Source organism: Ambystoma mexicanum, chromosome 13, assembly GCF_040938575.1.
Source record: "Ambystoma mexicanum isolate Mex_15411 chromosome 13, UKY_AmexF1_1, whole genome shotgun sequence".
Lineage (NCBI taxonomy): Eukaryota > Metazoa > Chordata > Amphibia > Caudata > Ambystomatidae > Ambystoma > Ambystoma mexicanum.
In genome coordinates this window covers 815,983,014-816,008,049 of record NC_090938.1, presented here as the reverse complement: position 1 = coordinate 816,008,049, position 25,036 = coordinate 815,983,014, and the positions used below count along the sequence as shown (strand labels likewise).

The 25,036-nt window shown below is 51.6% G+C and overlaps 1 protein-coding gene across 1 annotated transcript in view; it reads right to left on the bottom strand.

The window, feature by feature from the left end:
- LOC138522057 (RLA class I histocompatibility antigen, alpha chain 11/11-like) overlaps positions 1-25,036 on the bottom strand; it is a 275,180-nt gene that overhangs the window by 207,915 nt on the left and 42,229 nt on the right. The window contains exon 2 of the mRNA XM_069635290.1: positions 24,254-24,529. Within this exon, the coding sequence (XP_069491391.1) occupies positions 24,254-24,529 (276 nt within the window). The remainder of the gene's footprint in view (positions 1-24,253; positions 24,530-25,036) is intronic.

Below are 25,036 nucleotides of genomic sequence, written 5' to 3'. Positions count from 1 at the left end.
GGTAACCATTATAGTCGTGAAGCCTCTGGAAGATGGTAATTCCAGGATAAAATCCGTGGCAATGATTTCCCAGGGTTTTGTTGGTATTGCCAGTTGGTGCAGGAGACCTGCTAGTTTTCTATTGTCATGTTTATTCTGATTACAGACTGCACAAGCCTGGACATAGGTTTTAACGTCATCCTTCATCCTGGGCCACCAAAATTGTCTTTGTATAAAACGGAGTGTTGGAGATTCCATGGTGTCCCGAATGCAGAGTATCATAGCATAGATTGGTGATCTTTTGTCTCAACCCTGGAGTGGGAATGGCTAGCCGAGTATCCTTGAATAGGAATCCGTCTTTTATCTTGTGATTCCACCAATTTTCTCTTTTAAAAGTCTTTCTAGAGTTCGGAGGACTGAGTTTGGGCTCGAATATCCTCCAGGAGAGTAACGGCTTGAGCTACGAATATTGTGTTGGGAAACATCTTGGGAAAGGTCCGGTCTTCAAGGGTTTCATAATCAGGACGTCTGGATAAGGCATCGGCTATAATGTTATGTGTTCCAGGAAAGTGATAGATTTGAAATTGGTATTGGGCAAAAAAGAAGGCCCAGCGGGCTTGACGGCTGTTTCTGCACTCCAGGGATTGTAGGAATTGAAGATTCCGATGATCCGTACGGACTTGTACCGGGTGTTTGACTCCCAGAAGGAGATGACGCCAGTCAGTGAAGGCTTGTCGAATAGCTAGCAACTCCTTCTCCCGGACAGAATAATGAGTTTCACTGGGATTCAAGGTGTGGGAGAGATAGGCAATGGGGTGTTCTATCTTGTCATCAAGTTCCTGTTTCAGAACTGCTCTGATGGCGTAGTTGGACACATCAGTCTCAACAAGGAAAGGACGGTCTGTGTCGGGTTGAGCCAGGATGGGAGCTTGTGTGAACTCTGACTTCAACCGTTGAAACTCCGAGTCTTGAGCTGAGGACCACTGAAAGGGGGTGTCTTTCTTTAATAGTGTGACAATGGGATTTACAATCTCAGAGAATGCAGGTATGAATTTCCTGTAACAGTTAGAGAGCCCCAGGAAGGATTGAACCCGTTTCACAGTGGTTGGAATAGGCCAAGATAGGATGGAATCAACCTTGGAAGAATTCATTCCAATCCATTTTGGGCTAAGAACAAATCCAAGATAGTGGACAGTAGATACATGGAAAAGACACTTTTTAGGTTTGGCCAGGAGCTTATGTGGTCGTAAATGGTGTAAAACTGCCTTAACGTGTTCTTCATGTTCCCGAGTTTCCTTGGAGTAAATCAGTATGTCGTCTAGGCACACTATGACGAAGAGGAACAACATGTCAGAAAAGACCCGATCCATGAAACGTTAGGAAAATTGCGGGGGCATTAGCAAGTCCAAAGGGCATGACCAAATATTCAAAATGGTCAAAAGATGTTCTGAAGGCTGTTTTCCATTCATCACCTTCTTTCATACGAATAAGATGGTAGGCACCCCTGAGATCTAGTTTTGTGAAGATGACTGCACCTCTCACAGCTTCCAGGATGTCCGAAATAAGAGGTAATGGGTAACTGTCCTTGAGGGTGCATTGGTTAAGGCCACGGTAATCCAGACATGGCCTGAGCTCCTTGGAATCCTTCTTAGGAATGAAGAAGAGGGACGCTCCCGCTGGGGACTTGGATGGTCGAATAGTTCCATTTGCCAAGTTGGTGTCCAGATACTCCCGGAGAGCCCTTTTTTCGGGTTCGGATAGAATGAACATTCTTCCAAAGGGGATCACTGCTGAAGGCTCAGTGTCAATTGCACAATCTTCAGGTCTGTGGGGTGGTAGAGACTGAACAATAGCTGTTGAGAACGCATCTGAGTAAGTCTGGTAAGCCTGGGAAATCCGGATAATGTTAGAGACGGTTACTGGGAATTGCTGGTTTTCTTGGGGGTCTTTAAAGGAACTTGGTAAGGCGGTAGGTGACAAACAGTGGGACATACAATGTTCTGCACCAAGAAACAAGGGGCCTGCTGCCCAATTGATGTAGGGATTGTGTTTCTGTAGCCAGGGTATGCCTAGAACCATGGGGTAGTGGGCAGATCTTATGATGTATGTCAAATCTAATCCTCTCTTGGTGGTGGTTTATTGAAAGAAGTATTTCTTTGGTTTGGTGGGTTATGGGTCCTGAAGACAAGGGTCTCCCATCAATGGCCTCAACAGGTTGCATTTTCTCCCGTGTTTCGAAGGGAACGTTATGACTAGTTACCCGATCCTGATCTATGAATATGCCCATGGCTCTGCAGTCCACTAAAGCCAGGATGGGGTAGGATTCTTTTTTTGAAGGTGACAGGAATGCCTGTAGAATCACAAGATTGTTCTGTCCTGGAGTGTTCAAGGAAGGAATTGGGGAGGAGCAGACTTCTTTCTCCCGAAACTGTGCCCCACTTAGGATCGGGAGCTGGCGTTTCCCAAACGCCTAGGTGGAGCAATTGGGCACTCTCTCACAAGGTGTTTATCAGAGGCACAGTACATGCACAGTCCAGTATGAATCCGACGCATCCTTTCTTGTGGGGTAATGGGTCCTCGGAAGGCTCCTAGTTGCATGGGCTCTGGGTCCGGGGTTGGAGATGTAGCGGACTCTGGTTTGCATGGGTGCTCCGTAGCAGCCTTTTGGGATGTTAGTTTAGGCTTCCTTTTCTCTGCCTTTCTTTCCTGGATCCGGAAATCGATTTGTAGAGCGAGATCCATGAGAGCTTGGAAGGAGCTTGGGCGGGCTACCCTGGCTAACTCGTCCTTTATCTCTTCATTTAGACCTCTTCGAAAGAGGGTGAAGCTGGCTTCTTGGGACCAATCAGCCTCTTTTACTAATTGTTTAATGAGGGTCACATACGTAGGCATATCCTGGGATCCTTGTTGAAAATCAAGCAGTCTTTCTTGAGCACTGTAAACAAGTTCTGGGCGATCAAACCTGGCCTTTAGGGCTTCCACAAACCCATCATAATCATTCCGGAGTGTGTCGCCCGTATTGACTAGAGGGGTTGCCCAGGTCAGGACATTGCCCGTGAAATGTGATATCATAAATCCCACCTTTGCTCTTGGGGTGGAAAAGTAGTATGGCTTGAAGGTAAAATGTACCAAACATGAATCAAGGAAGGCACAGAGATTTTTTGAAGAGCCATCGTATTTGTCCACTACTCCTCCCAACAAAACGCTTTCTTTGGCTGCAGAGTCACGAGATAAGACTAGCTGCTTTAATGCAGCGTTCGCGGCTTTAAGGTTCTGGACATCAGTGGTTAGTCCCTGCATACCTCGCATGAGGTCTTGAACCACGGCTTCCATCTTTGTATTTGTATCGGGTTTAAGGCGTCTCAATCTGTCACAAGTCTCTCCCCTTCTCACCTGTCTTTCTTAGCTTGCAACCTTCTTGGATGTGTTCTTTCGCACGGTCCGGGATTTGTACAGGCCCGTGTGCAGGTCTTCGGATTCAAGCGTGAGGAAGCAAGTCCTACGCCAAGGATCGTTCAAATATCCAGACTGGGAGCCAGGAAGGAAACAGGAAGAGTCCAGGAGTAACAGCACGGAAGAGGGTAGTTCAAGGAAAGGGAATGGAAAGGGAGCGAAATCAAGGAAATGGAAAATGGGACTCGGAAGGAGGCCCTGAGCAAACTCCGGCAACACAGGTCTGCTACACTACACTAAGTGGTAGCGTTGAGACGCGCAAAGCTGCGGGAGCATGACTGTTTTGTAGGAAGTTGAACATAGCGCATAAAGGCTGGTAAGCTGCGTTTCGTATTCAACAGCCATGTTGGAAGGATCACGGATTTCATCATGCCTATTAAACGCATAGCTTTGCGCACCCTTATCTGGCGGCCGGCCTGATAATGTGCTATTTGCAGTAACAAATGTTTTACTCTTTCCTCTGATGGAAAGACCAACCCTTACTCTGTGTTTAAGACAGCTCCTAGTAACTGTTTTTAAGTGTTTGACTTTTTCTCGTTGATGGAGAAGCCGAATTGAAAGAGGAGGTTGATTGTTCTCTGAATGTTTTGTCTGCAAATCAGGGGGGATTCCCCTCTAATGAGCCAGTCGTCCAGGTAAGGGTACACTGGGATTGCCTCCCTGTGCAGGTGCGCTGCCACCACCGCCAGTACCTTTGTGAATACCCTTGGAGCCGAGGCTATTCCAAAGGGCAGCACCTTGAATTTGTAGTGCTGGTTCGCTATCTTGAAATGCAAGAATCTTCTATGCACTGGGAACATTGAAATATGAAAATAGGCATCTTTCATATCCAGTGTTGCCATGTAATCCCCCTTCCTAGTAGAGGGATTACCTCTTGTAGCGTAGTTATGCAGAACTTTTGTGGCTTGACATACTTGTTTTCAGGGCGCAAATCTAATACTGGCCGCATGGTTAGATCTTTCTTTGGCACAAGGAAGTAAGTTGAATAAATACCCCGGTTTACCTGGTTGGCCGGGACGACTTCTATGGCGTCCTTTAATAGAAGTGTGGCTATCTCTTCGAGAAGGATACGCTGATGTTCTTCTGAGTGGATCCTGTCGTGGGGGGGTGGTCGTGGGGATGTTGGATTAGTTCTATACAGTATCCGCCTGCTACTGTGGACAGCACCCATCTGTCTGAGGGGATTCCCTCCCATGCATGGGTGAAGCTGGAAATGCATCCTCCTAGTGGAGAAGCATGGGAGGGCACCTGAAGAGGAATGTCACTTGCTCTGAGGTGGAGTGCCACCTCGAGCAGGGCCTCTGCCCTGACCAAGACCTCTGCGTTGTCCTCTGGGATAGCCCTGGCAGGATTGGCCTTGATTATTTCCCCAGGAGGAGCCCTGGCCTTGATAGTAGCTGGATCCACGTTGAGACTTTTGGCCTCGAAAGCAGCAAAGATTTCCATTACCCCTTTGACCAGAAGGCTTGTTAGTGAGTGACCTAAAGATTTTAGAGTGTCATACTCGTCCTTTGCTGTTTTAAGCGCCTCTTCAACGGCCTTACCGAAGAGCACGTTAGGTTCCACTGGCATGTTTATTAGAGTGGCCTGAGTCTCCGGTCTAAAACCTGACTGGCGCGCCATGCATGCCTCTTAATAATGGTCCCCTGTGCAATGACCCTTCCGGCATTGTCCGCTGCATCAAAATTGGATTTAAGGAGACAGCTAGACACAGCCCTCGCATCTGCAGCCACCTGTGCTAGTTGGGATTTGAGTGGCTCTGGGGCAGATGAAAGTAAAGCAGACATTTCCTCCCACTTGTGGCAGTTGTAACTATCCAAGAGGGTTGGATTGTTTGCTATTCTTGTTTGATAGGCCGGAGAGGAGGCGACCTTTCGGCCCATGGCATAGATCTTTTTGCTCTCCTTATCAGGCGGAGCCTCGGAGGAAGCAAGGGGTGTACCTGCTCTCTGTCTAGTTGTGGTGACAACTAAGGAGTCTGGTTTTAGTTGACCTCTAATATATAAAGTGTCCGAAGGTGCGGGCCTGAATAACTTCTCCACACGTGGGTTTACGGCCCATGTGAGATTGGGGGCTTCTAAGGATGGCTGTATTCTGCGTTGCACTGATTTCAGTAGCGGGATAAACTGGGCGACTGTCTTTTTGTCCCCAAGGAGTTGTTTTGCAAAGTCTCCTGTATTTCCTGTGTGTCAATCTGAAAGTGCTCAGCCGCCTTGGCTAATACTTCATTGAGGAGGGGTTGATTATCAATAGGGAAATCAACCAGTGGAGTGTCTTGGTTAAGAGGGGAATCTATAGAGTACATCTAAGCCTCTTGGTCTTCCTCTAGGTCCTCATCATCCCCATAATAAGGGTCCTCTGTATCCTCATCAATAAGCTGAGGGTCAGATGCCTCTACAAAGGAGAGATCTTCTGGGTCTGATTCAGGGTCATAGAGATCTATGATTGTACTCTGTAAAGGAGAATTCGAATGAGACCTCTTAGAGGGGGGTTGAGTAGGCATGGCAGAGGCCTGAGAGCCAGATGGAGCTGTGGTGTGAGGAGTGGAATTGAAGCTCTGGAGGTAATCAGGGTTCTTCTCGAAACAATTGGCCATAAAGGTCATTCTTTTCATCACTCGTTGTCAATGTCCTGTGAAGACCATTCCTGGGAATTTGGGATTATTACAGATTGAGGGGAAAGTCCTAGGTCCTCATCTGTGGGAGGTACCACTTTAGGCCTAGGTTCTGTAGGTTTTGCTATTGGCTTGGATGATTTAGACTTTTCCTTCTGAGGGCTCTTGTCCCTATGAGGGGTTTTTGAGGTCTTTTTGTGATGTTTCCCCCCCCCCCGGGGCCCAGAGGAGTGGGCCTGCCAGCTTATCTGACGCCAAGCGTCGAATTTCGGCTGCTGGTAATGCCGAGGCCTCGTCCACGGACGATGAACCTTCTGAGGGAGTTTTGCGAGCGACACTCTTGCTGTCTTTTGACGGTTGGGCCCTGTTGTGTGGCAATCTCGAGTGAGACTGCCCAGAGGACCGGGACTCAGCTGACCTTTCCCTTGGTGTCGATCATTGTCGATCACTTGACCCATGTGTCGAGTCTCGACTTGGGCTTATGTGCTTAGTGGTGTGAGTTTTTGTAGCGCTACCGTTGCCGGGTGTAGTCCCCACAACATGGCCGCCGGCCTGTCCTACGGGGTCGGGGGCCTGCGCTTGAGTATCTGGAGCTACTCGGTCGGCCTCGCTGCCTGGCGTAGTGGACCCAGCGTTTCGTGGAGTGGTCCTTTAACGTCTTTGGCTTGAAGAGCCTGCACTTTTGACGTGGTCTCTCGGAAGACACAAATTACAAACTAAGTGTTTGTCTAACCACAGGCCGAACGGTCCGTTGCGGTAGTCTTCGACAGGCATATTTTCTATCTTCACTGGCGTGGTGTTTCGGAGGTCGGTGAAAGGATAGAAAGAAATACTATTGCTAATTGTAAATAGTCAATGGCTTTACACCGAAAGGAACTCCGCTATAAGCGTCCATCTAGAATGGCAGAAAAAAACAATCTGAGGGATCCCGACGCGTGAGGGATCATGGGTACAGTGGACGTCACACTAGGGATAGTATTACTGGCATACCCTGTTGACGTCCCTTTTCGAGTTTTGAAAACAACAACTGTAATACTCTGCAGCTTCCACTAGATGTCGGCCTATGCAGAGCATGTGATCTATATAACAACAGGGAGTCATTTACTTGGTGTTATTGTACAAATTATGAAAAATAAAAATGTGTTTGTGAAATGGAAATCTCATGTTATAAGTCAATGGACCTCATTATGAGTCCGGCGGTAACCGCGGCGGTAAAACCGCCTGGTTACCGCCGGACTCGTATTACCATTCCGCCTCCGTGACTCCCGGAAATACCAGGGCATTACGACCCTGGTGTCCTGGGAATCCCGGAGGCGGCATGGGGTAAATCCCCATTCCTATTGTATAGGACTCAATGGGAATGGGGAAGTGGAAACACCGGCACCATCTTGTGATGGTGCTGGTGTTTCCTCGTCCGCCTGCAGGCGGGCGGTGGTAAACCCGCCAGGTCAGACCTGGCAGGAACATCACCTCCCGCCTGCAGGAGGTGGGATCGGGCGGTCCGGAATTAACAGTGGCAGCGTGTTTACCGCCACTGTTAATTCCGGACCGCCCGACCTGTAATGAGGCCCCATGTTGTTGTAAACACTATGTAAATCTTCCCAGGGAAGAATGTGTGTAACTCTTTTTCTATCTTTTATTAGAGAACTAACCTCCTAAACTTCCAGCCTGTTGGTGAGAGTGGAGTCCGGTGAGAATCCCAGGGACCTGGAAAGGAAGGAAGAAAGGAGGTGCCGTTCCATGCCCTCCAACCCAAAGATGGAAGGGGAGGCTGGAGTGTCCACTCCCAAAAGAAAGAAGAAAAGGCGGTGCCATGCCATACACCCCAACCCAGAGATGGAAGGGGAAACTGGAGTGCCTACTCCCTGATGAAGAGAATTGCACCTAACCCCACTCTGCCCTGCTCTTCCCCAACAAAGAGTCATGGAAGAACAGGGGGGGGGGGGCATGTGGGGTGCATTTAAAGGCCCCAAACAGAAGTCCCTTTAACATGAACAGCACGATTTTAAACACAAACAAAAATGGCTTGGCTTTCGTTTTTGTTTTTTAAGCAAAGTTAAAGAGCCATATGGAAGGGGGCCAACCTGTCATTACCAATGGACAAGCAGCCTTTTAGTTTACAAAAGAAGGAGGAATTCAAGATCCCCGTCATATGGAAAACAGGATTTTTAAACACTGAATACAAAAACGGCCTACACATGTGTGTGCAAATAAAAACGGTTGGAAAAAAATGAAACTGAAAGAAATATCACTGCTCACAGAAAAATGTCAGGAAAACAAAACATGATGTGTGGGTTGATAAAAGTGTATATTATGTTTCACCCACAAAACTCCAGTGATGTTTGAAAAGCCACTGTGTCTTCATGAAAATAAAGTCAGCCCAAGGCAGACCCTTTTGCTGGCTGAGGGCAAAACATCATAAGGAAAACTCCCACTCTTAGCCTGGATTTCACATCTCCCATCTAATGACCACTCACAATAACATTTCCAGCTGAAGGTGTCGAAAGCCCAGTGTTCTCCAGACTTGCTGGCAGTTAAAGTAGGGACTTCAAGGAAATTCACTCTTGGCTGGAGCATGACTAAAAGGTGTGAAGACTGGGGGCTGCAATTTCAAAGAGCAAACTACCAACTTCAGAGAAACTCATAAAAACCTCTAATAACAGGCAGGCCCAGGGAGACAGATGGCTGTGCTGGATGAAGTAAATCTCCCATTTGCTGAACCTACAGATATACAATTAATTTAAATAGACCATTATCATTTAGGCCTCTTTCCCAGACATCGTAAGGCGGATGGATTTCATTTTTGTACCATTTGTTAAGTCATTTCTAAGTGATTTTGGGGATATAAAATCCATCTACCTGCGACTCTAGTAACTCTAATGGCCAGATAGACGAGGTTTCTGGCTGATCGGAACATGTTCCAAATGTGAGAGTTGGTGAGCGGGTGGAAAATGAAATTAGGGATATGCTCAATAACTTACATATTCATAACTGTTGTGATTTTTATGGAAACGGCAGAAATGTGCCACATGGCCCTTCTACATCGTACGGATTTGGTGGTCGGTTTATCTATTTATTTATTTATTAAATTTATATAGCGCGCAGGCAGCCCGGGGGCATTGTGGCACTGTTACTTGCAAGGAAGACTTAGTTACAATGTGAGCAGGTTGTGCCTTGGGTTACAGTAAGGCAGTGACCTGTGATCAGATATATCACATAATACATCATAGAATACAATTATGAGGGCTAGGCCATGTAATTGTTAGATGAACAGGGTAGTTTTCAGGGTTTTCCGAAAGGCGGTCAGTGAGGGTTCAGAGCGCAGGGAGCTAGGGAGGGTGTTCCAGTGTACGGCAGCGAGGTACGGGAAACTGGAGCCCCCTGCTCTGGTCCTTTTTACCCTGGGTACTGAGAGCATGCTGGCATAGGGTGATCTAGTGGGTCTTGTGGAGGAGACCAGGTGGATCCTCTGCGAAAGGTACATTTCTCCATGATCAGCTAAAATAAAAAATAGGTTTAGTATGGCAGTTGCTAGTAGAATTATGAAGTTGTAATACATAACTAGTTTTTGCCAAAAAGTTGAAGGGAGAACAAAGGGCCGATTACAAATAGGAAGTGCCATATGTTGCTCCAGTCCCCTAAACCAATCCTGGCTTGGAGGCGGGGTTGGGAGGAGAGAGAGGAGTAACGGTCCAATCCTAGTGGCAGGAATTATTGCAGGGTACTTCCACAAGATTGTAAAATTGGTGATGTCATTTCTGCTTAATAATGGGGACTGCACTAGGATAGGGGAGACACAAAAACCAGGGAGACAGAAAAAGGAGAAAGACAGGAGGACAGAGAGAAGAGACAGACCATCAGGAAGGCTGCTGAAACTTACCATCTGACAGGTCCAAGGAGACACCAGAAGAGATTGCTGAGAGTGCATTTGGGGGGAGTTGTCTATTTCTAGGAAGGCCTCAAAGCTGACTGGGTCCTGTGGTGGAGAGCGGGAGGCCATCTTTGAAAGTGGAGTGACCAGTCCCCTGCCCTATCTTTCCAGAGTGTCCTGAGATGCAGCTGGCTTTCCTGAACCTTAAACAGAGGTTTGTTATGTAAGTAGAACTAAGCCCTAGAAAACCAAAAGGTGAGGGTAATTTGCTTGCCTTGAATCATGTCCCTTTATAGTGGGCGGGGGGGGTTCGGGGGGGTTAAAACTGTGTAGATCCTTAGCCTATTGTCATATCGCCCATGGAAAGTATGGAGCAGATGGGCGATATGGAAGAAGGACTAGACTCCGAGTCACTGCAAGGTGCGGTCTAGTCTTTCTGTTGTACTACCTACAAGAACCTGAGAATGGAGAACACCTGTGCGTTGCAACTTTCTTGCTGCCTACATGAGTTCACTACGCTTGTGCTCTGCCTCCAGTTGATCCTCTGCGTTTCCCTTGCCTTCCTTCCCTGTTCGTCTGCCCGTGTCTTTACGTCACCGCTGTTCGCGGTTTCCCCCTCCCGTTTATTCCGCTTACCTGTTTGTTTCTGCTTCCGCTGTTGTGCCGCGCTCCGCGCTGCCTTCTAGTACTCATTCCTGCTACAGCGTCTCTCCTGCCGTCAGACGCTCTTTGCTGGGAACACTTTGGAGTACTGAACTGTTTGTGCTGTTCCGCACTGGATCGTTATTTCCCTATCTACTACGAACACTTACCAGTGCATGCTGGGTATTGAAGTCCGGATACCAGTGCTCACCGACAACTTCCTCTCTGGATGACTACAACTTACCCCTGCCTACTACAGCTACACAATCTTCCAGGGTTTTACGGCAAGGCTTTTCCCTGGTTTGGGGTGAGCTCCCCGGAGTCCCCGCTGCCGGGCTAATTGCTTATAGGCAAAGTGGCCTCTGGGGGAGCTCGCACCTATCTCGTCAAACAGAAGAATAAGACCGTCAGGACAAAGACAAAGACAGCCTGGAGGGAAAAGCTGGAAAGCTCATCCGACGAATCCGTAAAGACCCACACAGAATCATCAGGTGAGGAGTGGGCTAGTGGTAAGGAAAGTGTGAGTGATAAACCTACAGAATCTGAGACCTATGTAACCAAAAACATTAATTTAATTAATTCCCCATTTGGCAGAACACTACGGGGTGAATTTTGTTAAAATTTTAAATTACAAATCTCAATTCCCAGTGTGAAAACTATAGCCTATAATTTAATTGGGTAATCCTTGTTGTCCAGCTGACCCCGACTTCTTTAAGGAAGAGGATTGTCTTTGTTCTTAAATCAGTCCAACCTTTTTATCCAGTTTCCCTGACACAGGCCTTTCAGTAAGAGGGGTCTGAAATCCAAAATTCACCCAAAGCATTCCAATGTTTCTGTCTGACTTCCCAAGGGGGCTGGGGGCTGAAAAACAAAGGGATAAATCACCCTGTGTTTATTTATTTATTAAATTTTTTTATTGTAATTTAATCTCTTCAGATTTTTTACAAAACGAAGGAAAAGGCCAGTGGGCCGTTCGAGTAGTTGAACATTTTTTATTGTAGGCAAGAGAGAAAAAAAAAAAAAAAAAAAAAGAAGCGGTCGACCCTCCTATATCAAAAGAAGGAACAGGCGGCTGTATGTAGGGGCGCACAGCGTAGTGGCGCGGGGTTCAAGGCCCGCAGAAGAAGCAGGAGTGAGGCCTGGATTAGATCAGACCTTTGGCGACGAAGGCGACAGAAGAAAAGCGGTAGTCTATGCATCTAAGGGACGCGTCGAGTTTATGATGTATTGCATAATGTTTACCGTGGCTAGGGCCCAGCCTGGTTTGTCGCCTGCAATCAGCTTGTTCCAGCAGTTTTCCTCGTCCAGTGATGCAAAGTCTGAGATGTTGTTCTTCAGGTAGATGCGACGGATTTCTCGTGTCTTGGGGCAGTTCAGCAGAAGATGGCGAATCGTTTCTTTTTCTGTGGTGGATTTGCAGTGCCGGCATCGATTAGTATTCGATAATCCTCTGATTGCCAGAATTTCGTTTGTCTCTAGAAGATTTAATCGAATTTTCAAAAAGAAGAGACGGGCTGCTCTGCTTGGGAAAAGTTTAAGGTAGGTTTGCAGTGTATCCTGTTTCTTGAAGAAAGGAGGAAGGTGGCTGGTGAGTTTGTATTTATTTGCTATTTCTGCGGTTTGGATCCAGTCCCACTCTTTGATTTTTTTAGAAGCTTTTACTGGGTTGGATTTCAGCTCTTCCTTGCTGCTTTCTGCTGAATGTAGGAGGGCAAGCATGTTTGATTCCCATTTTGAAAGGAAGTTACAAGATTTCGATTCGAGTTCTTGGTTTATTAAACGGTAGGCATATGGCGCTCCTGGCATAATGCATTTCCTGTAGAGTAGGATACTGTTCAACGCAACCAGGGTTCCCAGAGATAGGAGGCCAAGTTCTCTCCTGAGTGGTGCCATCGGTGTCGATTTCGGGAGGCACAAGATTTTCCTCCAGAATAAGGCTTCCAGTTTTGGCCAAAGCTCTGCGGGAAGATTGGGCATGGCGTCTGATCCGTAAGTGATCGAGGGGATCACCTTCTTTTTGTAGAAGTCTCTAACTGGAATTATGGAGTAACGACCAAGTTTGAGGTCGATTGCCTTACCCTGGTTGGATACGTTTTTGACTTTGTCGAAGAGGGATTCTTGCATTGCTTTATCTTTCGCAGAGCTGTCTAGCATGACTCCCAGGTACTTGAAGCTGTTAACCGTTTCAATTTGAGTTTTGCCGAGACGAAGATTGATCTTTTGCCCTCTCTTTGATGGTTTTTGGAGACTCATCATTTTTGTTTTGGACTCGTTAATTTCTAAGTTGTTTTCCGCCATATACCTTTGGAGGTTAGTTAGTTGTCGTTGAAGTCCTATGGGAGTGTGGTCTAGCAGGATCAAGTCATCGGCATACAGGAGGCGGCTGATCTGGGTTCCACCCAGCTTTGGAGGGAAAGAGCGAATTTGTTTTTCGGAGACTTGAAAGTCCCCTAGATAAGTCCAGAACAGCGCCGGAGCAAGCGGGCAGCCTTGCTTGACACCTCTAAGTGTTTTTATCTCGCCCGAGAGGGACCCTTGTTGGTTTAACCTCACTCTCATTGACGTGCCTGAGTATAGGGCTTTAATCGGGTTCAAGATCTCAGCTGGACATTTCCAGTTTGTTAGTTTCTGCCATAGTCTGGAGCGATCCACTTTGTCGAAGGCCTGTGTTAGGTCGACGAACACAATGTATAGATTGGGTTTACCTTCGAGGATCTTGTTTTTCAGTATGTTCAATATCAGGATATTTGCGTTGGTTCCCAGGTTCTTCTTAAATCCGGTTTGGAGATGGTCTTGACAGGGGGCGTTGGTTGCCCACCTAAGGAAGTGTTGCAAAAGGAGGGATCCGAACAGTTTGCCTATTGAGTCCAGAAGGGCTATCGGGCGAAAGTTAGTAGGGTCAGCTCTATTACCCTTTTTGTAGATAGGAACTATGTTCGCCCGGGTCCATGACGGAGGTATTGATCTGGAAACTGCGCAGCGAGCAAAAATAGTGCTCAGGAGTTGGGACCACGCCTCCGGGTAAGTTTTCAGATCGACGTTTGTTATCCCGTCCGGTCCTGGTGCACGGGACGGTTTTAGTTTTCTTATCGGAGTTTGAATTTCATCCTGATCGCTGATGTTGATCCACTCTGAGGTGGATTCGGATGGTTTAACCTCGGTGGACTTCGGTTCTTTGAATAAGGCTTCGAAGTGTGTCTCCCATGTAGCAGCCGCGATTCCATTTAGTTGGTCGGGCGGGGCTCCTGGGGTGGCAGAATGGATAAGCGTCCAGAAGTCTCTGGCGTGATTGCCGTTTATTGCCCTGAGGATGTTTTCCGCGTCTTGTTGGAGAAGATTGTGTCGGTGGCTTCTCAGCCAGTTTTTGTAGGTTTTAACAGCTGTTCGGGTGGCAGCTGCTGCGAAGGGTTGTTCGAGTGTCAGAGCGAGTCTTTTAGATCTTCTTAGCTCTCTCTTTTTCTCTTGGACTAGTTTGTCAAATGTATGCGTCCGCTGTGGGCGGTTTTCCCTGTTCTTTCCACGTGGAATTCTAAAAGCTGTCAGCAGAGGAGTGTAATCAGTCGGCGGCAGCTTGTTTTGCGAAGTTAGGTCTTTGTATGCTATTGTTAACGAGTTAACAGCTTTTTCAGTCATTTTCAGTCTTGTGCCTTGCGATGCTAGGGCGATGTTGTTGAGCATCGCGATCTTGGTTGGCACTACTGAGTTCCAGGTGGTTTCTAGGAGGTTATGGTCACTCTCTTCTGTTCTTATCACATTGAATGTAGTTATCAGGTTTAGTAGTGGCCGAGAGACGAAGATGTGGTCTATTATGGATTTGGAGTTAGCTCTTTCCCATGTTGGGAGCCTCGAAGGATCGAGGAAGGTGTGGTCGAGGTTGTAGAATGCTCTCGATTCCATCAACTTTAGCCATTTGGAAGCCCTTTGGTCGGTGGAGAAATCTTTCAGTTTGGCTGAAGGAGGATTATCATGGTTGCGATCTCTGATGTTGAGGTCCCCACATATAAGTATGTGGTCGACTTGGTGGTTTAGATGGATCCAGTCGATGTCACGTTCCATTTCCTTAATAAATTTTGAGGTGCTTGTCGTGGCCGGGTTCCAGTATGTAGTAATGATGATCATCGGCTTTATGTGTGCTAAGGTGTTCTCTGTAGCTAATGACCAATTTAGCTTTATCATCAGTGTGTCCTGGGTCTCTTTCAGCTTTTCTATATTCGTTAGGCCGCAGTTGCTTCGAATCGCGACAAGAAGGCCAGCAGTTGGCCTACCTGTTAGACCTTTTTTGGCTGGGACTATATTAGTCTGAAACCCGTCGATGATCGGCGGTTGAAGGAGCCAGGTCTCTTGTAAGCAGATGATGTCATATTCGTTCCAGTCAATAGAGCTCTGGGTGGTTAGGTGGTGGAAGCCTCTAGTGTTCCATGAGCATAATTTTATTCTGTTGGAAGACGGACTATGTAGGTTGTTGGTCATGTCACAGTTGTTGTTGCACGTTGGTGGCTATTTTTGGCGCTGGGACTTCAGGGCTTTAGGTAGCCATGACCACATTGTCTCCAGGGTGGAAGCTGGCCTGGTTTTGACCACATTTGAATAGGTCTCGTTTTGGATCTTCCTTTGGATTTTCCTTGGGTCTGTCGTTTGTCGATGTTCCTGGTTAGCTCTTTCGAGTGCTGAAAAGGACGACGCTTCCTGGAAATGGTCGCCTGATGGGCGCGAGTAGCCAGTTGGTTTGGTGAGTTGTGTTGGAGGCTCTTTCCGGACAGTTCGGTGTATATAGTCGTTCGGTCTTCCTATGTCTCTAGCGCTTTTCGTGAGGCGATGTTGGTATTGGTGGGCGTGTTTTGAAACGATTTTGCTCTTTGAGCTGTTCGTGGTAGGTTTTATTGCCACGTTTTTAAGTGCTTTGATTTCCCTTGTCGATTCGGTTAGATCGTAGCCCATGGTTTGCAGATCTTCAACTGCTGCTCTTAAGATTTTATTCGTGGTTGAGGATGAAATGTAAAGATGGGTAATCGCCTTGTGGTGACTATGACTTGGGTCAACTATCCGGATGTCTGCGGATTGTAGCGCACACAAATTAGGGATGTAGCTGAAGAGGTCCAGGACTGTTCTTCTGTTTAAAGTGACTCTGTCATGGTTTTCTTGAACTTGCTCCAGCTTCAGAATCCATCTAATCTGAGGATCTTTTTGCAGTGAGGCTCTGGTTGTTTTATTGTTTGTAGGGGGTATGTTAGAAGCTCCTTGTGGACGAGATCGTAGTCTTCTGACGTCTCGAGAAAGGTGTTTAGTTTCTTCGTGGTAATCGTTCCGGTTCCGCCGGTGATAGGAGCGAGGTCGTTCTTCTCGCTTTTGGGGCGCAGATCTTTTCTTTGTGCTGTAATTAATATGGTGGAGATGATGTTTACTCTCTTCATCTTGTTTCTTGGTGAAGGGCCTTCTTCGGTTCTTCGGAGTTAAAGATGAAGACTCTAATCCAGAGACTTCTGGGTTGGTTCTGGTTTGTTGCTGAACCTGGGTCGTGGTTATATCAGACGTGGGAGTTTCTTTCATTGAGAGAGGTGTAGATTCCTCTGTTAGGTGCTGTGTGATGTTCATCAGCTCATCTTGGTTTAGGAACTCCTGGACCCCTCTGGGTGAGGGGTTACCAGGAGCATTTACGACGAGAGGCGGTCTTTGGTTAGCCTTCGGTGTTAACAATGAGGTCGGTTGGGCTGCTAGGGCCTTTATCAGCGGTGGAAGTTTCGCCCTGCTAAGTGCTTGGTTTTGAAATATTGGTTCAAGGACCAGAGGGCTCGTCGGTTTCATAGTACTCTCAGGAGGATCTTTTATGGTTTTTTCTGTCGTTGTTTGTGAGTTTAAGGTCGTTGTTAAGTCAATAAATACAGCGGTTTGGGTCGCTTTCGCTTCTCGTGGTATGTGGGGTAACTGCATGGTCACTTCTGTTTCTGTGGCGTTTCCTGCGTCGTTAGGTGTTATAGGATGTTGTGGTTTTGGAGGCTCCTCCTGTTTTTTTTTCAATTCTAGGGCCATTATGTACCCTTCAAGGAAAGTCAATTTTGTTGACATGGTTGACTGTATTGAAATTTGGTCTTTCAGGGTGTCTCCGATGGTCTCATAAAGTTTGGTAAAAGGGGCGAGGGCGATTGATCAGAGTACACATATCAAGTTTTTTTGGTGGGGGATCTTTTGAGGATATTGAGTCTTGAGAGGAGGGGATGTTACCCAGAGGGGTTGATGGGTGTGTGGACGTGATTCCTGTATTTGATGTTCTGGAGGGGTGATCTAATGAGTGTCTTCTTTGGTTATTGTAGGTATTGAGATTAGAATAGAAAGTGTCCAAGGATCTCTCATTTAGAAGGTTTGGTTTGAACGTTTGAGGAAACTTTGTTCTCTGGGAAAAACCAAGGGGGGAATTGGTTGTTCTAGTGAAATCCTCCCTCCCCGAGGGCGAGGGCTTTTTCGTTAGGACTTTCCCCGATGTTTGCTCCTCGACGTGGGGGATCAAGTCGTACTTTCTTGGGCCTTCCTCTGGTAGGGTTCGATGGACCGGTAGGCTTTTACCGATAATGGTTGGGTTTAGGCTGGTCATGGGGTGGTTTGGAAGAGTCTCGTGGGGCTCACCTTCTGGTTGCATGGAGTCTTGTAATGTTGAATTACTCTCTGTAGGGAATGAGGGACCAGAGTCGCCCTCGATTGACACTGGTAATTCTGAGGTAATGTCGGTGCTATTTAGCAGCCGGGGTGTAAGCTGTGTTATAGTCGCGGCTCCTTCCGTTGTGGAGGGTCCTAAGTATTGATGGTCGGGTTTTAAAGTAACAAGTGTTACTGGTGATGATGCCACGTGTAGCCCATTTTCTTTGGTTGGGGGTGGCCTAGGATGTTCTACCGCTATTGGTTGGGACGAGGTAGGAATGTTAGGTGAAAGGTTCAGTCTACGTTGTTTATTTGGGGGGGAGGTTTCTATGGTCGCTTCCAGTATTTCCTCATCAGTCAAGTCTTGGCGTAGGCCTTGAAAGGCCTTTGAATGCTTACGGAAAAAATCCGTTAAAAGTTTCAGTGGTTGTTGGAGTTGTTTTGTTCCCTTTTTCAAGTTTTTGCTTGGGTTCGAGTTGGAGGTCTTGTTTACTTTTCCAAGGTTGTCGTTAGCTCCTTGCTTTACTGGTGGGTTAGATGTCTTCCTTTTTTGTTTCTTTCCCTGTGTTTTTATGTTTTTTTTAGAAGGAACGTCCGTGGGTCGTGGTCTTTTTTTCTTGTTTGTTGAGGTAAGGATTTCGTCAGCAGCGGTGGATGGTGAAGGTGTAGGTTCGACGACGGGTAGAAGTAGTGGGTCTTCGTTTGCAACATAGTTTGTAGGTTGATGAATCTGGGCTAATACCGTTAATACGGTAGCAGGCGGAAGTTGTTGTGAGTAGACCTCCCGGGTGGCCGAGATGCTCGCAGGTTCGAGCGTCGTTGGAGTCGTTGGGTTGGCTTGTTGGCCCCCTTCTGGGGAGGTAACCGCCTCCTCCTGGGCCCCTCTCCTCGATTGGTTGTCGGCGGACTTGATCGTGACTTTGCCTCCACTCCGGTGTCCGGCGTCCACCGCGTCGTCTGTCAGCCCGTCCAGAGATCTCGACGCCGTCTCCCCTCCGGGGGGCGGCGGAGCTTCGGACGTAACTGACACAGGACGCAGGAGAGTGGAAGGCCCTAGAGTTTCCGAGGGACGCCGCGGACTTGTTGGGCTGTCGACGCGCTTACCAGCTTCCGCTTCTCCTTGAGGGGGGGAAGCCCCTGGCGAAGGTGTTCGCGAAATGCTGGGTAAGTCTGATGAGTCTGATGTACGCTTTCCATAGGTTAGAGGAGGTTGAGGATTTGCCGATGCGGAGGTTGTGTCGCTTACTCTCATCGATAGGCTTTTCAGCCTGGAGTCTGAAGTGAAGTAAGCCTGAGGCTGGTCAATGTCAAAAGGGAAGTTTGAAGTGGGTTGCACTGTGTTTTTCCTGGCACTGGCGCTTGAGTTAGTGCTTCTTAAGCGACGGCCCACGTCTTCTTGAAGCTCCGTTTGTATCTGCGGGAGAGTGGGCGTCTTTGCAGGCTTGCCAGGCTTGCCTGGCATGACTGCCACTCGCCGCCACTCCGCGTCCGCTCCGCGTCCGCTCCGCGGAGGTGAGTTTTTGTAGTAGGAGCTGGGAAGCACGCCTCACGGTATGGTAGCCACTGAAGAAAGACTGAAGTGCAATAGGGGTAACAGACTGCACGACTGCCACTCGCCGCCACTCCGCGTCCGCTCCGCGGAGGTGAGTTTTTGTAGTAGGAGCTGGGAAGCACGCCTCACGGTATGGTAGCCACTGAAGAAAGACTGAAGTGCAATACGGGTAACAGACTGCACGACTGCCACTCGCCGCCACTCCGCCCGTGTTTATTTGAAACCAAAAATGTGGGCGAAATTATTATTGCCATATGTATTTTTTACCAATCTTGAAATCCTACTGCTAGACTTTTAAGCCTGCAGGAAAATTAAAATCACACGACATTACATACGTGCTTTCGTTATTGATCAGTGTAATTATTTCATAAAGTGAAATTTACAGAAAGGGAAGCATTTTGTCTGTGTTCTTTTTTACTCACTTTTGTGATTTATTTATGCTGGGATAATTTGATTGTGTTATGCTACGGATAAAGTGGTTTTGGACATTTTTCGTGCTAATTTCTATTACTTTTAATTTAAATAAATACCAATATATTTCCCGTACAGGGGCCTGGTTCTTGGCTCATTGTTAGCTCAGGAGAGAGAGATCCAAGGGGCATGACATGCGTGTGAGACAGGGGTGAAGAAAAGAATCTGCTAAACAGTTTGGTGCATAACCACTTAGGTGGGGAGGGATGGAATTCCACATGTTGAGGGTGGCTTCTCAATAAACCGTTACATCCTCACCTCTCCTGAGCAGGCTCAACCCATGCAGGGCTCCTCACCTCTCCTGAGCAGGGTCTCCTTCCCCATGCAGGGCTCCTCTCCTGAGCAGGCTCAACCCATGCAGGGCTCCTCACGTCTCCTGAGCTGGCTCTCATCCCCCCTGCAGGGCTCCTCACCTCTCCTGAGCAGGCTCTGCCCCCATACAGGGCTCCTCACCTCTCCTGAGCAGGATCCCCTCCCCCCATGCAGGGCTCCTCACCTCTTCTAAGGAGGCTCTCCTCCCCTCCCCCCATGCAGGGCTCCTCACCTCTCCTGAGCAGGCTGTCCTCCCCTCCCCCATGCAGGGATCCTCACCTCTCCTGAGCAGGGTCTCCTCCCCCCATGCAGGGCTCCTCTCCTGAGCAGGCTCCTCACCTCTCCCATGCAGGGCTCCTCACCTCTCCTGAGCAAGGTCTCCTCCCCTCTCCTGAGCAGGGTCTCCTCCCCTCCCCCATGCAGGGCTCCTCACCTCTCCTGAGCAGGATCCCCTCCCCCCATGCAGGGCTCCTCACCTCTTCTAAGCAGGTTCTCCTCCCCTCCCCCCATGCAGGGCTCCTCACCTCTCCTGAGCAGGCTGTCCTCCCCTCCCCCATGCAGGGCTCCTCACCTCTCCTGAGCAGGGTCTCCTCCCCCCATGCAGGGCTCCTCACCTCTCCTGAGCAGGCTCCTCACCTCTCCCATGCAGGGTCTCCTTCCCTCCCCCATGCAGGGCTCCTCACCTCTCCTGAGCAGGGTCTCCTCCCCCATGCAGGGCTCCTCCCCTCTCCTGAGAAGGGTCTCCTTCCCCATGCAGGGCTCCTCCCCTCTCCTGAGCAGGCTCTCCTCCCCCATCCAGGGCTCCTCACCTCTCCTGAGCAGGGTCTCCTCCCCTCTCCCATGCAGGGCTCCTCACCTCCCCTGAGCAGGGTCTCCGCCCCTCCCCCATCCAGGGCTCCTCTCCTGAGCAGGGTCTCCTCCCCTCCCCCATGCAGGGCTCCTCACCTCTCCTGAGCAGGGTCTCCGCCCCTCCCCCATCCAGGGCTCCTCACCTCTCCTGAGCAGGGTCTCCTCCACTCCCCATGCAGGGCTCCTCCCCTCTCCTGAGCAGGGTCTCCTCCATACAGGGCTCCTCACCTCTCCTGAGCAGGCTCCCCTCCCCCATGCAGGGCTCCTCACCTCTCCTGAGCATGCTCTCCTCCCCCATGCAGGGCTCCTCACCTCTCCTGAGCAGGGTCTCCTCCCCCATGCAGGGCTCCTCACCTCTCCTGAGCAGGGTCTCCTCCCCTCTCCCATGCAGGGCTCCTCACCTCTCCTGAGCAGGGTCTCCGCCCCTCCCCCATGCAGGGCTCCTCACCTCTCCTGAGCAGGGTCTCCTCCCCCCATGCAGGGCTCCTCACCTCTCCTGGGCAGGTTCTCCTCCCCTCCCCCATGCAGGGCTCCTCACCTCTCCTGGGCAGGTTCTCCTCCCCTCCCCCATGCAGGGCTCCTCACCTCTCCTGGGCAGGATCTCCGCCCCCCCCTATCCAGGGCTCCTCTCCTGAGCAGGGTCTCCTCCCCTCCCCCATGCAGGGCTCCTCACCTCTCCTGAGCAGGGTCTCCGCCCCTCCCCCATCCAGGGCTCCTCACCTCTCCTGAGCAGGGTCTCCTCCACTCCCCATGCAGGGCTCCTCCCCTCTCCTGAGCAGGGTCTCCCCCATCCAGGGCTCCTCACCTCTCCTGAGCAGGGTCTCCTCCCCCTCCCCATGCATGGCTCCTCACCTCTCCTGGGCAGGTTCTCCTCCCCTCCCCCATGCAGGGCTCCTCACCTCTCCTGGGCAGGGTCTCCGCCCCTCCCCCATCCAGGGCTCCTCTCCTGAGCAGGGTCTCCTCCCCTCCCCCATGCAGGGCTCCTCACCTCTCCTGAGCAGGGTCTCCGCCCCTCCCCCATCCAGGGCTCCTCACCTCTCCTGAGCAGGCTGTCCTCCCCTCCCCCATGCAGGGCTCCTCACCTCTCCTGAGCAGGCTCTCCTCCCTTCCCCCATGCAGGGCTCCTCACCTCTCCTGAGCAGGGTCTCCTCCCCTCCCCCATGCAGGGCTCCTCACCTCTCCTGAGCAGGCTCTCCTCCCCTCCCCCATGCAGGGCTCCTCACCTCTCCTAAGCAGGCTCTCCTCCCCCCATGCAGGGCTCACCTCTCTTGAGCAGGCTCTATTCCCCACATGCAGGGCTCCTCACCTCTCCCATGCAGGGCTCCTCACCTCTCCTGAGCAGGCTCTCCTCCCCCCATGCAGGGCTCCTCACCTCTCCTGAGCAGGCTCTCCTCCCTTCCCCCCATGCAGGGCTCCACACCTCTCCTGAGCAGGCTCTCCTCCCCCCATGCAGGGCTCCTCACCTCTCCTGAGCAGGCTCTCCTCCCTTCCCCCCATGCAGGGCTCCACACCTCTCCTGAGCAGGGTCTCCTCCCCATGCAGGGCTCCTCACCTCTCCTGAGCAGGCTCCTCTTCCCCATGCAGGGCTCCTCACCTCTCCTGAGCAGGCTCTCCTCCCCTCCCCATGCAGGGCTCCTCACCTCTCCTGAGCAGGCTCCCCTCCCCCATGCAGGGCTCCTCACCTCTCCTGAGCAGGGTCTCCTCCCTTCCCCCCATGCAGGGCTCCACACCTCTCCTGAGCAGGCTCTCCTCCCCTCCCCCATGCAGGGCTCCTCACCTCTCCTGAGCAGGCTCTCCTCCCCTCCCCCATGAAGGGCTCCTCACCTCTCCTGAGCAGGCTCTCCTCTTCCCCATGCAGGGCTCCTCACCTCTCCTGAGCAGGCTCTCCTCTTCCCCATGCAGGGCTCCTCACCTCTCCTGAGCAGGCTCTCCTCTTCCCCATGCAGGGCTCCTCACCTCTCCTGAGCAGGCTCCTCACCTCCCCCATGCAGGGCTCCTCACCTCTCCTGAGCAGGCTCTCCTCCCCTCCCCCATGCAGGGCTCCTCACCTCTCCTGAGCAGGGTCTCCTCCCCATGCAGGGCTCCTCACCTCTCCTGAGCAGGCTCTCCTCCCCACCCCCATGCAGGGCTCCTCACCTCTCCTGAGCAGGGTCTCTTCCCCTCCCCCATGCAGGGCTCCTCACCTCTCCTGAGCAGGGTCTCTTCCCCTCCCCCATGCAGGGCTCCTCACCTCTCCTGAGCAGGCTCTCCCCTCCCCCATGCAGGGCTCCTCACCTCTCCTGAGCAGGCTCTCCTCCCCTCTCCCATGCAGGGCTCCTCACCTCTCCTGAGCAGGCTCTCCTCCCCTCCCCCATGCAGGGCTCCTCACCTCTCCTGAGCTGGGTCTCCTCCCCTCCCCATGCAGGGCTCCTCACCTCTCCTGAGCAGGCTCTCCTCCCCTCCCCCATGCAGGGCTCCTCACCTCTCCTGAGCAGGGTCTCCTCCCCATGCAGGGCTCCTCACCTCTCCTGAGCAGGGTCTCCTCCCCATGCAGGGCTCCTCACCTCTCCTGAGCAGGCTCTCCTCCCCCATGCAGGGCTCCTCACCTCTCCTGAGCAGGCTCCCCTCCCCTCCCCCATGCAGGGCTCCTCACCTCTCCTGAGCAGGGTCTCCTCCCCTCCCCATGCAGGGCTCCTCACCTCTCCTGAGCAGGGTCTCCTCCCCTCCCCCATGCAGGGCTCCTCACCTCTCCTGAGCAGGCTCTCCTCCCCCATGCAGGGCTCCTCACCTCTCCTGAGCAGGCTCTCCTCCCCTCCCCCATGCAGGGCTCCTCACCTCTCCTGAGCAGGCTCTCCTTCCCCATGCAGGGCTCCTCACCTCTCCTGAGCAGGCTCTCCTCCCCTCCCCCATGCAGGGCTCCTCACCTCTCCTGAGCAGGCTCTCCTTGCCCATGCAGGGCTCCTCACCTCTCCTGAGCAGGCTCCCCTCCCCTCCCCCATGCAGGGCTCCTCACCTCTCCTGAGCAGGGTCTCCTCCCCTCCCCATGCAGGGCTCCTCACCTCTCCTGAGCAGGGTCTCCTCCCCTCCCCCATGCAGGGCTCCTCACCTCTCCTGAGCAGGCTCTCCTTCCCCATGCAGGGCTCCTCACCTCTCCTGAGCAGGCTCTCCTTCCCCATGCAGGGCTCCTCACCTCTCCTGAGCAGGCTCTCCCACCCATGCAGGGCTCCTCACCTCTCCTGAGCGGGCTCTCCTCCCCTACCCCCATGCAGGGCTCCTCACCTATCCTGAGCAGGGTCTCCTCCCCTCCCCCATGCAGGGCTCCTCACCTCTCCTGAGCAGGCTCTCCCCTCCCCATGCAGGGCTCCTCACATCTCCTGAGCAGGGTCTCCTCCCCTCCCCCCATGCAGGGCTCCTCCCCTCTCCTGAGCAGGGTCTCCTCCCCCCATGCAGGGCTCCTCACCTCTCCTGAGCAGGCTCTCCTCCCCATGCAGGGCTCCTCCCCTCTCCTGAGCAGGCTCTCCTCCCCTCCCCCATGCAGGGCTCCTCACATCTCCTGAGCAGGGTCTCCTCCCCTCCCCCCATGCAGGGCTCCTCCCCTCTCCTGAGCAGGGTCTCCTCCCCCATGCAGGGCTCCTCACCTCTCCTGAGCAGGCTCTCCTCCCCTCCCCATGCAGGGCTCCTCACCTCTCCTGAGCAGGCTCTCCTCCCCATGCAGGGCTCCTCACCTCTCCTGAGCAGGCTCTCCTCCCCTCCCCCATGCAGGGCTCCTCACCTCTCCTGAGCAGGCTCCCCTCCTCCCCCATGCAGGGCTCCTCCCCTCTCCTGAGCAGGCTCCCCTCCCCCATGCAGGGCTCCTCACCTCTCCTGAGCAGGCTCCCCTCCCCCATGCAGGGCTCCTCACCTCTCCTGAGCAGGGTCTCCTCCCCATATTGCAGGTATTTCTGCAGCCACTCGATGCACTCCCCCTCCAGGAAGGCCTTCTGTCTCTGAGCTTCCATCTTCTCCGAGTTCAATCGGTCCGCGGAGACCTGGGCCGGGGTCGCGGTGGCGATGAACCTCATCTGGTCCTTATCGAAGCTCAGGAAGTCCTCCCCGTCATAGGCGTCCTGCCGGAACCCCCCGATGGAGCCGTCCCCCCGGAGCTCGCAGCCGTACATCACCTGGACCGTGTGCAGACCTGGGGGGGGGGGGAGAAGAGAGAGAATGAGTGAGGGGCGTGACCCCAATAGAGAGAGGAGCGCAGTGACTCCAGTGAGAGACGACCCCCTTCCCCCCCCCAGGGACCAGGACGAGGCTCGAGCGCCCACCGGACCCTAGAAAACCCGGTGACTGAGCACGGCCAGAGTCCGGGGTCCCGCGCCCCTCCCACAGCAGCCAGGCCCTCAGAGGGAAGGCCCCCCCCGCCCCCCACTTTATAGACCACTCTTCAGCACACTCACAGGTTTAATGGTGATCTATGTGTGTTTCTTTGTTCTCGAGTTTCCCCAGTCCTCTTTTCTTGCCCATTCCCGGGGGGAGGGGGGGGGGGGGGAGTTATTAAGACCTGGAGCGAGGGGTCTACAGACTGTAACCAGCCCCCACATATCATTCGCCAGCCAGCCCAGCCCCCCACATATCATTTGCCAGCCTAGCCCCCCCCATATCACTGGCCAGCCCCCCCCCCACATATCATTCCCCAGCCCCC